Here is a 16,539-nt window from a genome sequence, read left to right as displayed (position 1 = left end):
TGCCAATCTGCCGACCGACCTAAGAACAACGTTCATGGAGGAGCCTGACCAATGACTCAAGGTACGCCCGAAGGTGAAGGCGACGGGATCGATATGCGGGTGATCTTCGAAATATTACAAGCCCAACAGGCGGCGATAGCACAACTGCAACATCAAAACCGCACCCCCAGCAGAGTTGAGCCTGAACCATCCCGGGCACAGAAAGGCCGGGTGGAGCTGAGCCCGGGACCAACCCTGAAATAATGAGAATGCTTGAGGAACTGATAAAGCGGGTTGAATCGGGGGAAAAGAAAATTGAGGTCAACGACAAAAAGTGGAGATTTATAACTCCAAAGTCGATCAAATCCTAAGAGCGCCCCCGATATTGAAATGTCTGGACTCCAAGAAATTTTTTCAAAAGCCTTTTCCTCCGAGCGCGTCACCGAAGCCAATCCCGAAGAAGTTTCGTATGCCCGATATTCCGAAGTATAACGGAACCACGGATCCAAATGAGCACGTGACCTCCTACATGTGTGCCAACAAGGGAAATGACTTAGAAGAAGACGAAATCGAATCATTTTTGGTAAAAAGGTTCGGAGAAACCCTGTCAAAAGGAGCAATGATATTGCATCATAACTTACCCCCAAATTCTATTGACTTGTTTGCTATGCTTGCAGATGCCTTTATAAAAGCTCACGTCGGGGACATCAAGATCGAGACGAGAAAATCGGATCTTTTCAAGGTAAAACAAAGAGACAACGAAATGCTCAAGGAGTTCGTATTGAGGTTTCAAATGGAACAGATGGACTTGCCTCCAGTTGCGGATGATTGGGCCGTTTAGGAGTTCACTCGAGGACTTAACCTCCGAAGCTCCTTGGCTTCACTGCAGTTAAAACAAAATTTGATAGAGTACCCGGCGGTAACTAAGCCGACATCCATAAAAGGTACCAGTCAAAAATCAGAATCGAGGATGATCAGCTCGGGGTGCCCTCTGGGTCCGTTTATCCCATCAGAACTAATGACAGGTCTAAGAGAGTCGTCAGCCATGAACCAAGACCGAACAGAAACCGGTATCAACTGTATAGCAAAGATCGAAGGAGTAACGGATCTGGGCGTAACCCTACAAGAAACAAGAAAAGGAACTATCGAGGCCACAATAGACGGGGACTCATAAGGAAAAACAGTTTCGATAGGCCACTCGGGGCCTGGGAGGCACCAAGGTTATCGTAATATAACTTCAATGTCGATGCTGCCAGCATCATATATGCCATCAGGCCCATCAAGGATACAACGTGGCCTCGACCATTGCAGTCCAACCCTACCTAGAAAGACCCTAACTTGATGTGTAAGTATTATGGCACTCATGGCCATATAATCGAGGATTGCCGACAGTTAAGATAAGAAGTGGCCCGGTTACTCAATAACGAGTATCTCCGGGAATTTCTGAGTGATCGAGCCAAATATCACTTCAGGAACAGGGACTCTAACAAATAGACCGAACAAGAAGAACCTCAGCACGTCATCAACATGATTATTGGAGGGGTCGATATCCCTCAAGGGCCGATGATAAAATGCACTAAAGTATCTATCACGAGGGAGAAACGCACCCGAGATTATATCCTAGTGGGAACCATTTCATTCAACGACGAGGATGCCGATGGCATCGTGCAACCTCATAATGACACACTGGTAATATCTGTACTTATCAATAAATCTCGAGTTAAGCGTGTGTTGATTGATTCAGGTAGCTCGACCAATATCATAAAATCAAGGGTCGTAGAATAGTTGGGTTTACAAGACCAAATAGTGCCATCAGTCCGGGTGTGAAACATATTCAACATGGCATGCGAAACCACTAAAGGGGAGATAACCTTACTCGTGAACACCACCGGAACCATCCAGGAAACAAAGTACTATGTGATCGAGGGGGATATGAGATATAACGCTCTATTCGAAAGACCATGGGTTCACAACATGAGGGCGATACCTTCGACCTTGAACCAGGCATTGAAGTTCCCTACACCGGGAGGGCTCAAGACAGTGTATGGAGAGCATCCGGCCACAAAGGAGATCTTCACAGTCGATGAAGTACTCCCAGTACCTGCCATTTTGACATTAAAGAGCGCGGAGCTGGCAAGAAAGGCCAAAGTTAAATAGCAATCACCGATGCCAGTCCCGGTCGAACCGGAGGGACGAGAAGTCGACGAGGAAGATGATTACGGAGTTCCTAGATGGTTCATAGCTCCCGATGATACCGATGCCACCAAATCTACGGTCGAAATACTGGAATAAGTCATATTAACCAAACACCTACCAGATTGAAAGTTATACCTGGGCACGGGGTTGACCCCCGAGCTCAGCAACGAACTCATTAGTTTCCTTAAAACTAACATATCTTGTTTTACATGGTCTTATCTTGATATGTCAGGGATCCCGCCAGAGATAACCACTCATAAGCTGAGTTTGGATCTGAAGTTCCACCTGGTTAAACAGAAGAGGAGGCCTCAGTCCGAAGTCAAGCATGCATTCATCAAAGACGAGGTATCTAAACTCCTTAAAATAGGTTCCATTCGGGAAGATAAATACACAGACTGGTTAGCTAACGTAGTGGTAGTGCCTAAAAAGGAAATAAATTAAGAATGAGCATAGATTACAAAGACTTGAACACGGCATGCCCTAAAGACTCTTTTACTTTGCCTAACATCGATCGCATGATCGATGCGATGACCGGGCAGGAGATACTCAGCTTTCTCGATGCTTATTCTGGGTACAACCAAATCCGGATGGACCTGGGCGACCAAGAAAAGACTTCCTTTATCACTAAATTCGTCACCTATTGTTATAATGTAATGCCATTCGGGTTAAAAAAATGCCAGAGCCACTTATCAATGCCTAGTAAACCGAATGTTCGAAGAACGGATAGGAAAATCAATGGAGGTTTATATTGACGATATGCTAGTCAAGTCCCTCCGAGCAGAGGACTATTTGAAACATTTAGGAAAACTTTGACATATTGAAGAGATACAATATGAAGCTGAACCCGAAAAATGCGCATTCGGGGTCGGATCTGGAAAATTTCTTGGATTCATGGTGTCCAACTGAGGGATCAAGATCAATCTCGATAAAATCAAAGCTATAGAAGATATCATCATGATGGACAGTGTCAAGGCCGTTCAGAGGCTAACCGGGAACATAGTCGCCCTGGGCCGGTTTATATCAAGGTCCTCAGACAAAAGCCATCGGTTCTTCTTACTATTGAAGAAGAAGAATAACTTTTGACCCCGGAGTGCCAGCAAGCTTTGGAAGACCTCAAACGGTACTTTTTGAATCCACCCTTGCTCCATACTCCGAAGGCGGATGAGCAGTTGTACCTTTACTTGGTGGTATCCGATGTTGCGGTAAGTGGAGTCTTAGTCTGAGAAGAGGAAGGTACGCAATTTCCTATTTACTATGTTAGTAGAACTCTACGCGAGGCCGAAACAAGGTATCCTCACCTGGAAAAATTGGCACTCGCTTTGCTAAGCTCCTCCAAAAAGTTAAAACCGTACTTTCAATGCCACCCCATGTGTGTCGTAACCTCTTACCCACTGAGAAATATTATGCACAAAAACCGATCTCTCGGACCGGTTGGCCAAATGGGTCGTTGAAATTAGCGGGTATGATATCGAATATCAACCTCGAACCGCCATTAAATCACAAATTTTGGCAGATTCTCACCGGATGTGAGATACGTAGGCAAACCTCATCGGTTCCGGTCCCTAATTTTCAAAAAATCCAAAAATATTTTTTCCTTTCTTTAATTCCTTCTTAGAATTCTCTCCTTAGAAAATTCAAAAAAAAAAAATTAAAAATTACTAAATCCAAAAATATTTTTCTTCTTTTTTGAATTCTTTCGTTCGAAATTTTTTTTTCAAATTTTCTTCATTCTTTAGAATTCCTTCTGCAACAAAAATTCAAAAATTTCATAAAAAGAAAAAAAAAACTCAATTTTATTTTTAAAAGTCTTTATAAAGAAAAAGAAAAATGGGTTAGTCTATTCCCGATCTTCCTGAACTACGTAATGATCTGATTCATGCGGCGTCATGATACGTAGGCAATCCCCATCAGCTTCGATCATAGCCATTAAATAAATCGAGTAAAAAAAAGAGAAGAAAGAAAAAGAAAGAAATGAGTGACAAAAATAACAAAGAAAAACAAAGAGCGAAAAACAAAAAAAAAAAATTAAAAAAAGAAAGAAAGAAAGCATGATTTTGTAGCTTAACCCAGGTAGAACTTTTTCACCTAGGGGGATCCAGCTCATATTTTCGGGTAGAAATACTCTTCGCCCAGGCTTGCTTTTCGTAGCTTAACCCAGGTAGAACCTTTTCGCCTAGGGAGATCTAGCTCATATTTCCGGGTAGAAGTACTCTTCGCCCAGTCTTGCTTTTCGTAGCTTAACCCAGGTAGAACCTTTTCGCCTAGGGGGATCCAGCTCATATTTCCGGGTAGAAGTACTCTTCGCTCAGGCTCTTTTATGTAGCTTAACCCTGGTAGAACCTTTTCTCCCAAGCTTGCTTTTCGTAGCTTAACCCAGGTAGAACCTTTTCGCATAGTGGAATCCAGCTCATATTTCAGGTAGGAGTACTCTTCGCTCAGGCTTGTTTTACGTAGCTTAACCCAGGTAGAACCTTTTCTCCTAGGGGGATCCATCTCATATTTCCGGGTAGAAGTACTCTTCGCTCAGGATCTTTTACGTAGCTTATCCCGAGTAGAACCTTTTTGCCTAAGGGGATCCAGCCCATAGTTCCGGGTAACGTTCCTCTTCACCTGGTTTGCTTTTTCGTAGCTTAACTCATATAGAACCGTTTCACCTAGAGGGATCCAACACATAGTTCCAGGTATAAGTACTCTTTGCCCAAGCTTGCTTTTCGTAGCTTAACCTATGTAGAACCTTTTCGCCTAGGGGGATCCTGCTCATATTCCGGGTAAAAGTACTCTTTGCCCAGGATTGCTTTTCGTAGCTTAACCTAGGTAGAACTTTTTCGCCTACGGGCATCCAACTCATATTTCCGGGTAGAAGTACTCTTCGCCCAGGCTTGCTTTTCGTAGCTTAACCCAGGTAGAACCTTTTCGCCTAGGGGGATCCATCTCATATTTTCGGGTAGAAGTACTCTTCGCCTAGGCTTACTTTTCGTAGCTTAACCCAGGTAGAACCTTTTTGCCTAGGGGGATCCAGCTTATATTTTCGGGTAGAAGTACTCTTCGCCCAGGCTTGCTTTTCGTAGCTTAACCCAGGTAGAACTTTTTCGCCTAGAGTGATCCAGCTCATATTTTCGGGCAGAAGTACTCTTCGTCTAGGCTTGCTTTTCGTACCTTAACCCAGGTAAAACCTTTTCGCCTAGGGGGATCCAACTCATATTTCTAGGTAGAAGTACTTTTTGCCCAAGCTTGCTTTTCGTAGATTAACCCAGGTATAACCTTTTTGCCTAGGGGATCCAGCTCATATTTTCGGGTAGGAGTACTCTTCGCTCAGGCTTGTTTTACGTAGCTTAATCTAGGTAGAACCTTTTCGCCTAGGGGGATCTATCTCATATTTCCGGGTAGAAGTACTCTTCGCTCAGGCTATTTTACGTAGCTTAACCCAGGTAGAACCTTTCCGCCTAAGGGGATCCAGCTCATAGTTCCGGGTAGCGTTACTCTTCGTCCGAGCTTGCTTTTCGTAGCTTAACTCAGGTAGAACCGTTTCGCCTAGGGGGATCCAACTCAAAGTTCCTGGTAGAAGTACTCTTTGCCCACGCTTGCTTTTCGTTGCTTAACCTATGTAGAACCTTTTCTCCTAGGGGGATTCAGCTCATATTTCCGGGTAGAAGTACTCTTTGCCTAGGCTTGTTTTTCGTAGTTTAACCTAGGCAGAACCTTTTCAGGGGATTCAACATTTTATCAGTAATACATGGTACCAGCCCCCGATTACATTTCCTTTTCAGTAATACTGGTGTTATGACCCAATTCCATCATAGGCCGTGATGGCGCCCAACACCATTGTTAGGCAAGCCAACACTGATCAAACTAATGGTTTCCCGTTTAAATAAATTACTAAGTGGATAACATTTCCTCATTTGTTAAAAAGAGTTAGAAATTTGAAAACGTGACATATTTAAATGGAAGTAAACGAGTACAAATCATAATCATGTAAACAAATCCAAAATCATGAGTCTACTAGTGTGTGTGCCAAGACCTGGTGTCACAAGTATGTGGGCAATCTAGTAGAATATACAAAAGAACACTAGCCTACTGTCTGAAAGGAAATAGACATAAAATAAAATATAAGGGAGACTCCTGCTGGTGCAGAACGACTCGGAAGGCAGCTCACCGTGAAGTCTCGATATGGGGATCAAATCTCGCACCAGACTGATAACCAGATGCACCTGCCTCAGATCCTGTACAATTAAGTACAAAAGTTTAGCGTGACTATATAAACAATATGTACCCAGTAAGTATCTAGTCTAACCTCGATGAAGTAGTGACGAGGGGTCGACTCCGACACTTACTAAGGGCCAACAATATGATAATATGAAATTATAATTAAGCATGATATATATAACAATAAAACTCAGAACAAGAAATAACTGAACAATTCATCTCCATATTTAAGAACCCGAAATCACTTCCTTCATTTAAAACAAATAATCTTTCAAATAATGAATTTATACAAATTAAACAAAAAAGGACTTCCAGTTCTATTATCATGCACAAAATTCCACCGAGAACGTTCGACCCGATCTAACATAAATGTAAACTGTGCACTGTCGAGGGTCGAACGAGACAAACCATAAATGCATCTATTAACCTGCCGAGGCGAACGACCCGCTCCCATGAGAGTAGTAGAAAGAATTACCCCGCTCGCGGATCATACATGTGACGCGGTCAAATATTTCAATAAATTGTAACTCTTTCTTGATTCCTTTTCAAAGTAAAGACAATTCAACTTGAAGCTTTTAAATCCTTAAAATCCTCGACTTAGTTCCATTTGATACAATTAACAAATATAATCAAATAAAGGTATCCACAGAGCATGGTGTAAACCTAAAACTACCCGGACATAAACATGAATAGTAGCTACGTACGGACTCTCGTCACTTCGTGTTTACATAGCCCCCCCACAAATAACAACACATATTAATTAAGTTCACCTATGGGGTAAATTCCCTCTTACAAGGTTTAGAGCAGACACTTACCTCGTCTCAAAGCCTACTTCCTAATTAAAGAATGCGCTCAAACCTCCAAATTTGATGCCAAACGACTCGAAACTAGTCAAACATTACATAAATCAATCACTCTATGCTCAAAAGTTCATATCTCCACTATTAGAGTGATTACCCAACCCAAATTGCAAGATTTCTAAAATTCACCACATGGCCCACATACCCGGAAATATTTGAAGAAAGTTGTTACCCATAACCTTAGAAACATAAATATATGGTTTTCACTAAGCTTTATAATCATTTTCGTGGTAAAATCTTATTTTCTTTATTAAACCCTAGGTTTTTCATCTAAACCCATGATTTCTACCAATTTTCATGTTGAAATCTACCCATAATCTATGTATTAAACTCACATTAAGGTAGGAATTACTTACCCTCAATAGCTAGGTCGAAGTTTCCCTTTTTGAAGCTCTAAAATCGCCCAAATGTGTGAAGAATGGGAGAAAAATGCCTAAGTCCCGTGTTAAATGAAGTTCACTGCCTTCAGCGATTTCCGCACCTGCACCTTTGCTTCTGCGGACAAAAGTTCGCTTCTGCGGAACTCCCCTGGGTCGGCTGGCGTCGCTTCTGCAGATGGGTTTCCATTTCTGCAGAGGATGGGCCGCACCTGCGGAACCTGGGCTGCCCTTCCTTGGCCGCTTCTATGAGGCTTGGCTCGCACCTGTGGCTGGCCAAGCGCAGGTGCGGTTATGATAGACCTGATGCTTTAGCTGTTGTTCCAAATTCTCATCTTGGTCCGAGCCTTGTTCGATTGACACTCGGGGACCCCGGGGCCTCGCCCGAACATACCAACCAGTTTGGAATCATAAAACGGACTCGCTCGAACTCTCGGAATGCCCGAAACAACATCAAAACTAAGAATCACACCCCAAAACCAATTGATCTAAACTTAAGAACTTCAAGTTCTTCAATTCACTTCCAATGCGCCGAAATGTACTTAAACTACTCGGAATGTCGCCAAATTTTGCGTGTAAGTCTTAAATGACATTACGGAACTATTCCCAGTCTCGAAATTCCGTTTGGACCTCGATATCATCAAAACCCACTCCCAACCAAATTTAAAGAACTTCTAAAACCTTCAAGAACCAACTCTCACTATTAGGCGCCAAAATGCAACCGGGTTGTCCAAAACCCGATCCGAATATACTCCCAATCCCGAAATCATCATACGAACCTATTAGAACCGTCAAATTCTGATTCCGAGGTCGTCTACTCAAAATATTGACCAAAGTCAAACTTGGCCTTTTAAGCCAACCTTAAGGAACCAAGTGTTCCGATTTTAACCCGAACCCTTCCAAATCCCGAACTACCATTGACGCAAGTCATAAAATAGCAAAAGCATGTACGGGAAGTCTTATTTAGGGGAACGAGGTTCTAGGAATCAAAATGACTGGTCGGGTCGTTACATTCTCCACCTCTTAAACAAACATTCATCCTCGAACGAGTTTAGATTCATACATGAGGTGCTGAATAAGTGTGGATATCTGCTTTGCATGTCCTCATCGGACTCCGAGGTTGCCTCATCGAATGGTTGGCCCCTCCACTAAACCTTTCTCGCAAAAATCCTCTTGGATCTCAACTGGCGATCCTGTCTTGCAACAATGGCAACTGGCTCCTCCTCATAACCCAAGCTCTCATCTAGCTGAATAGTGCTGAAGTCTAACACATGTGACAAGTCGGCGTGATACCTTCGGAGCATAGACACATGACAAATCAGATGAACCCCTGATAGGCTGGGAGGTAAAGCAAGCTCATAAGCAACCTCCCCAACCCGCCTAAACACCTCAAATGGGCCTATAAATCTTGGGCTCAACTTTCCCTTCTTCCCGAATCTCATAATGCCCTTCATTGATGAGACTTTCAAGAGAACCTTCTCGCCTACCATAAATGATACATCACATGCCTTCTGATTTGGGTATCTCTTCTGTCTGGACTGTGCTGTGCAAAGTCTCTCCTGAATCAACTTTACCTTTTCCAAGGCATCCCTCACCAAATCAGTACCATATAACTTAGCCTCGGCAGGCTCAAACCACCCGATGGGAGAACGACATCGCCGACCATATAAAGCCTCAAATGGAGCCATCTCGATGGTGGACTGATAACTATTGTTGTAAGCAAACTCGGCCAAAGGTAAGAACTGATCCCACTGTCCCCCAAAGTCAATCACACATGCTCTGAGCATGTCCTCCAAAATCTGAACTGTCCGCTCTGACTGTTCGTCGGTCTGTGGATAAAACGCAATGCTGAGCTCTACACGGGTCCCCAACTCACTCTGTACGACTCTCTAGAAATGCGAAGTGAACTGAGGGCCTCTGTCTCATATGATGGAAACAGGCACACCGTGCAGCCGAACTATCTCCCGAATATAAATATGGGCCAACCTCTCTGAAGTATAAGTAGTTGTAACTGGAATGAAGTGTGCTGACTTGGTCAACCTGTCAACAATGAACCCAACTACATCGAACTTCCGCAAGGTCCGCGGCAACCCAACGACGAATCCCATAGTAATGCGTTCCTATTTCCACTCCAGTATAGTCATCTGCTTGAGTAAGCCACCTAGCCTCTAGTGCTCATACTTAACCTGCTGGCAATTTAGGCACCTAGATACATACTCGACTATGTCTTTCTTCATCCACCACCACCAATAATGTTGTCTCAGGTTCCGATACATTTTCGTAGCACCTGGATGAATGGAATACCGAGAACTGTTTGCCTCCTCTAGAATCCTCTCCCTTAAGCCATCGACATTAGCAACACATAGACGACCATGGAGTCACAGGACACCATCCTCGCCAATAGAAACCTCCTTGGCAATACCCTGTAGTACCGCCTCTCTAAGAACTGCCAATTGCGGATCATCAAACTATCGAGCCTTGATCTTCTCCAATAGTGAAGACTGGGCAACAACACATGCAAGAACTCGGCTGGGCTCTGAAATATCCAACCTCACAAGTCTGTTAGCCAAGGACTGAATGTCTCAAGCTAGTGGCCTCTCTTCTGCTGAAATAAATGCCAAGCTACCCATACTCTCTGCCTTCCTGCTTAAGGAATCCGCGACCACGTTCACTTTTCCCGGATGATAAAGAATGGTGATGTCATAGTCCTTCAACAACTCAAGCCATCTGCGCTGCCTCAAATTAAGATCCCTTTGCTTGAACAATTGCTGCAAACTGCGGTGATCAGTGTAAACCAAGGCACCCCATATAGATAATGCCTCCAAATCTTAAGAGCATGAACAATCGCTGCCAACTCCAAATAGTGCACAAGATAATTTTTCTCATGGGGCTTCAGCTGACGTGAAGCATATGCAATAACTCGTCCTTCTTGCATCAATACACAACCCAAGCTAACGCGTGAAGCATCGCAATACACAGTATACATCCCCTAACTGGAAGGCAATAGTAGAACTGGTGTTGTAGTCAAGGCCGTCTTGAACTTTTGAAAGCTCGCCTCACAATCATCAGACTAACAGAACGGAGAACCCTTCTAGGTCAATCTAGTCAAAGGTGATGCAATGGATGAAAAGCCCTCCACAAATCGGCGATAATAACCTACTAACCGCAAGAAACTCCTGATCTCAGCCACCGAAGTGGGACGAGGCCAACTATGAACTTCCTCAATCGTCTTGGGGTCCACTTAATACTCTCACATGATACAACATATCCCAAGAATGCCACAGAATCTAACCAAAACTCACACTTGGAGAACTTAGCATAGAATTTTTGTTCCCGCAAAGTCTGGAGCACTACTCTCAAATGCTGCTCATGCTCCCCCAAGCTACGTGCGTAGATCAAGATGTTATCAATGAAGACAATGACGAACGAATCAATATAAGGCCTGAACACCCTGTTCATCAAATCCATAAACGCTGTTGGGGCATTGGTCAAGCCGAAGGACATCACTAGAAACTCATAATGACCATATCTAGTACGCAAAGTAGTCTTTAGAATATCTGAGTCCTGAATCTTCAACTGATGATACTCTAACTTCAAGTCGATCTTAGATAATACCCTAGCACCCTGCAACTCATCAAACAAATCATCGATATGCGGCAACATGTACTTGTTCTTGATGATAACTTTATTCAACTAGCGGTAATCAATACACATTCGCATAGTTCCATCTTTCTTCTTCACAAATAACAGTGGTACACCCTAAGGTGATACACTTGGTCTGACAAACCCCTTTGCTAACAACTCTTCAAGCTGCTTCTTCAAATCCTTCAACTCTTTCAAAGCCATATGGTACAGTGGGATAGATATAGGCTGGGTACCTGGAGCCAAGTCAATACAAAAATCAATATCACGATCTGGTGGCAAGCCTGGAAGGTCAGAAGAAAACACATCGGCGAACTCCCGGACTACTGGCACTGAATCAATCATCGGAGACTCTTCGGTGGTATCCCGAACATACGCTAGATAAGCTAAACAACCCTTCTCAACCATATGTCGAGCCTTCAGAAAAGAGATAACTCGACTAGATGTACTGACAGTCGAACCCTTCCACTCCAATCTAGGCAACTCTGGCATTGCTAAGGTAACAGTCTTGTCATGGCAATCAAGGATGGCGTGATATGGGGATAACCAGTCCATACCCAGGATGACCTCAAAGTCAGTCATATCAAGTAATAGAAGGTCCGCTCTAGTCTTGTAACCACAGAATGTGACCACATAAGACCGATAGATCTGATTCACAACCACAGAATTGCCCACAGGAGTGGAACTATAAACAGGAGTACCCAAGGACTCGTGAGAAATTTCCAGGAAATGAGCAAACAGGGATGATACATATGAATAGGTAGATCCTGGATCAAATAACACTGAAGCATCCCTACCGCAGACATAAATAATACCTGTAATCATGGCTTCTGGGGCCACCGCATCTGGTCTGGCCGAAAAAGCATAGAATCTAGCTGGAGCGCCAACTGGCTGGCCTCCACCTGACTGAACAATAGCTGGCTGACCTCCCCTTGCCTGGACTCCACCTCTTGGACGGCCCCTACCCACATGTCCCCCACCTCTGGGTGGTCGGACGACTGGTGCTGCAATTATGGGGTGATGACCCTACTGTACTGCCTTGCCCCGAAGTCTGGGATAACATCTATTTATGTGACCCGGATCTCCACACTCGTAACAACCTTTCGGTACCATAGACTGTTGCCTCGAATTCTGACCCTGATAGCCTGAATACCCACTAGAAGGACCCTGGATGGCTGGTGGGCGGTATGAACTCTCTGGCATGGCACTGGAATAGACACTGGAAGAACTATGATGAGCTGGTGGGCGATAAGAACTATATGGCATAGCACTGAAATAAGGTCACGCTGGAGCATCCCAAAGAGGTGGTGGTGCTGGATATGTAGGCCTGCTAGGCTGACCCCTCCCAAACTGACCTCTGCCCCTAGCCGGGGCACCTCTAAACGTTTCGGAGAAACGTGTCCTCTTGTCCTCCTGCATCTTCTCTCTACCCCTCTAGCGGTAGACCTCAATCCTCCGAGCAATCTCTACTACTAGTTGATAATTAGTACCCATCTCTACCCCCGAGCCATACTAGCCCAAATACTGGGGTGCAACCCTGCAACAAATCTCTGCACTCTCTCTGCGTTGGTAGGAAGTATCATGAGTATGTGGCGAGACAACTCAGAGAATCTCGCCTCATAATCAGTCACTGACATCTGACCCTGCTCGAGATGCTCAAACTGACCTCGCAACTCTTCTGTCTAAGAGGGTGGAATATGCCTGTCCAAGAAAAGTTGTGTAAACTGGTCCCAAGTCATGGGAGGAGAACCCGCTGGTCTGCCAAGAAGATAAGACTACCACCATCTACGGGTCCTGCCCTCCAACTGGAAGGTAGTGAAATCCACTCCATGGGACTCAAATATCCTCATGTTGTGCAGCCTATCCCTGCACCGATCAATAAAGTCTTGGGGATCCTCATGCCGCTCACCCCCGAAGATAGGAGGGTGTAGCCTAGTCCATCTGTCTAATAGCTTCTACCGATCGCCGTTCGTAGCTGGTCTAGGCTTGGGTGCAACCACTGTAACTGGTTGAGCTCCGCCCATGGGTAGTGTACCCGGAGTCTGATATACTGCAGCTGTATGCCCCGGAGCCTGGGCAGTAGGGGTCTGTGCTCCCCCTCCCGCCTGAGATGTGGCTGGGTCTGCTGGAAATAAACCAGCCTGAGTCATAGTGTCCATGAACCGCAACATACAACCTATGACCTCTTGAAAACTCGGTTCTGACATAAATCTACCGGGGCTGGCTCTGCGGCGGGCACCTCGCCATGCTCCTCAATGATGGGATCCTCTACTGGATCCGCTGGTGGTGCTACTGGGGCAGCTCTGGGATGCCCTCGTCCCCTACCTCGGGCCGGTGCCCTCCCCTGGCCTCTAGTAATGGGGGGAGAAGCTCCTCCTGGGTCTGGAATGTCCGCCATACGCGTCCTCACCATCTGTGAGAGAATGAGAGAAAGTATTTTAGTATAGCATCAATTGCACGATAGGAGATGAATAAAGAGTAGTTTCCTAACACCCTATAGCCTCTCGAAGATAAGTATGGACGTCTCCGCACCGATCCGCAAGACTCTACTAGGTCTTCCCATAACTTGTGAGACCTACGTGAACCTAGTGCTCTAATACCATGTTGTCACGATACAATTACATCATAGGCCATGATTGCGCCCAACACCATTGTTAGGCAAGCCAACACTTATCAAACTAATGGTTTCCCGTTTAAATAAATTACTAAGTGGATAACATTTCCTCATTTGTTAAAAAGAGTTAGAAATTTGAAAACGTGACATATTTAAATGGAAGTAAACGAGTATAAATCATAATCATGTAAACAAATCCAAAATCATGAGTCTACTAGTGTGTGTGCCAAGACTTGGTGTCACAAGTATGTGGGCAATCTAGTAGAATATACAAAAGAACACTAGCCTACTGTCTGAAAGGAAATAGACATAAAATAAAATATAAGGGAGACTCCTGCTGGTGCAGAACGACTCGGAAGGCAGCTCACCGTGAAGTCTCGATATGGGGATCAAATCTGCGCACCAGACTGATAACCAGATGTAACGACCCGACCGGTCATTTTGAGCCTTAGCACGTTGATCGGTGGTTTGAGGCCATGGGTTGCTTCGCTTCGGGTATTATGACTTGTACGCGTGGTCGGAATTGAATTTTGAAAGTTCAGAGTAGATTTGAAAAGAAAATTCTCATTTCAGAAGCTTTAAGTTGGAAGAATTGACTAAAGTTGGATTTTTGAGTAAACGATCTCGGAATTGGGATTTGAAAGTTCTAACAAGTTTTCATGATAAATTCGGACTTGGGCGTATATCCGGATCGGGTTTTGGATGACCCGAGAGCATTTCGGCACCTATTGTGGAAGTTGGCATTTTGGAAGAATTTTATTAATTTAGGTTGAAGTGCATTTCAATGTTATCAATGTCCATTTGGGATTCCGAGTCTGGGAATAGCTTAGTATGGTGATTCTGGTATTGGGAGCGCGTCCGTAAGTGGATTCGGAGGTCCGTAGGTCATTTTAGAATCATTTGGCTAAAGCTAGAAATTTGAAGGTTTTTGAGAAGTTTGACCGGAAGTGAACTTTTTGATATCGGTGTCGGAATCCGATTCCAAAAATTGGAGTAGGTCCGTAATGTCAAATGTGACTTATGTGCAAAATTTGAGGACAATGGGATATGATTTGATAGGTTTCAGCATCGATTGTAGAAGTTGAAGTTTCAAAGTTTATTAGGTTTGAATTGGGGTGCGATTCATGATTTCGATGTTGTTTGATGTGATTTGAGGTCTCGAGCAAGTTTGTGTTATGTTATGGGACTGGTTGGTATGATTGGACGGGGTCCCGGGGGCCTCGGGTGTGTTTCGGGGTGGTTTCGGATCATTTCAGGTTGTTTTGGACTGCTGTTGCTGGTATCTGGTTTCCTTCATCGCGAACGCGAAGGAAGTCCCGCATTCACGAAGAAGAAATTTTGGGGGTTCTGGATTTGGCCTTCGTGAACACAAAGCAGTAGATGCGAACACGAGGCAGGAGCTGGAAAGCCTTCGCGATCGAGGCCAAGGCGACGCGAACGCAAAGAAGAAAGGAGAAGATAGGTCCGAGGTCGTTGGCCTTCGCAAACGCGAAGTGGGTAATGGGAATGCGAGGCAAGAATAGGTCAAGCTTACGTGAACGCGACGCAGTGGTCACAAATGCGGAGAAGGAAGGGAGCTGAGCCTAGAAGTGCTTAGCCTTCACGAACGCGGGTATGGTACCACGAACGCGAAGAGGAATTTGAGGCAGCTGGGCTTTTGGCCTTCGCGAACGCAAGACGGAGGTTGCGAATGCGAAGAAAGGCCTGGCCTGGGCAGATTGTTTTAAAGACGGGGTTTGGCCATTTTCTCTCCATTTTTCATTTGGTTGGGCGATTGTTGGAGCTCTTGGAAGGGAGAATTTTGTCATCTATGTCAAGGTAAGTAATTCCCACCTATTGCAAGTTAAATACTTAGATTTTGTATGGATTTAGACATGAAAATTTGTAGAAATTTGGGTTTTTAAGAGGAAAACCTAGAATTTGATATTTGTGGATTTTGCCCACAAATTTGGGCACGGAATTGGAAATAAACTATATATTTTAGTTCGTGAGGTTATGGGTAAAGTTTATCTTCGAAAATTTTCAGAATCCGGCACGTGGGCCCGAGGGTTGCTTTGTCAATTTTTCGAACGGAGTTAGAAATTGTTATAAATTGATTAATTGTGAGTGTTAGAGCATATTTTGATTGGGGTGAAACTTATTTGACTTACTTTGGAGCGACAAACATCGGTTTGAGGTGTTAGGGAGGCTTTGGAGCCGGTTATAGAATTTCGGAGCGAGGTAAGTCTCCTTACTAACCTTATACGAGGAAATTAACCCCATATGTGAACTAAATTATTGTGTGCCTCTATTTATGGGGGCTACGTACGCATGAGGTGACGAGAGTCCATGCGTAGCTACTAGCTATGCCTATGTCCGGGTAGTTTTAGGCTCATATCATGCCTTGTTGATATTGTTATTGATTTATGTTTATTGTCTTCCTCGAGAGGGAGCGAGATTGAGTTTGCTTATTAAACGTTTTGAAAGGAATTGAATTTGAAGAACTTAAGATTTAAAATGTTTCATTTGAACTTCGTAATTTCTAAAAGGATTGAGTAATGCTATAATAGCTTAAGAAATATATGTGTAACCGCGTCATATGTATGTTTCGTGAGCGGGGTAATTTCCTTAAAAGGCTACAAGATGAATTTCCCTTGTTTTGAAAAGAATCAAGAAATAGATATCATCT

The 16,539-nt window shown here is 44.1% G+C and overlaps 1 protein-coding gene across 1 annotated transcript; it reads right to left on the bottom strand.

Moving 5' to 3' along the window:
- Positions 1 to 10,197: 10,197 nt before the first annotated feature.
- On the bottom strand, positions 10,198 to 11,083 carry LOC138894739 (uncharacterized). Its single transcript, XM_070179467.1, has 2 exons — positions 10,780 to 11,083; positions 10,198 to 10,442 (listed from the first exon to the last, which is right to left on the bottom strand). Exons 1-2 carry the CDS (start codon positions 11,081 to 11,083, stop codon positions 10,198 to 10,200), a joined length of 549 nt encoding a protein of 182 aa, XP_070035568.1.
- Between the last annotated feature and the right edge of the window lie 5,456 nt (positions 11,084 to 16,539).

The sequence above is a fragment of the Nicotiana tomentosiformis genome, chromosome 6 (genome assembly GCF_000390325.3).
Source record: "Nicotiana tomentosiformis chromosome 6, ASM39032v3, whole genome shotgun sequence".
NCBI classification, from domain to species: Eukaryota; Viridiplantae; Streptophyta; class Magnoliopsida; order Solanales; family Solanaceae; genus Nicotiana; species Nicotiana tomentosiformis.
This window is presented reverse-complemented; position numbering and strand designations above follow the sequence as displayed.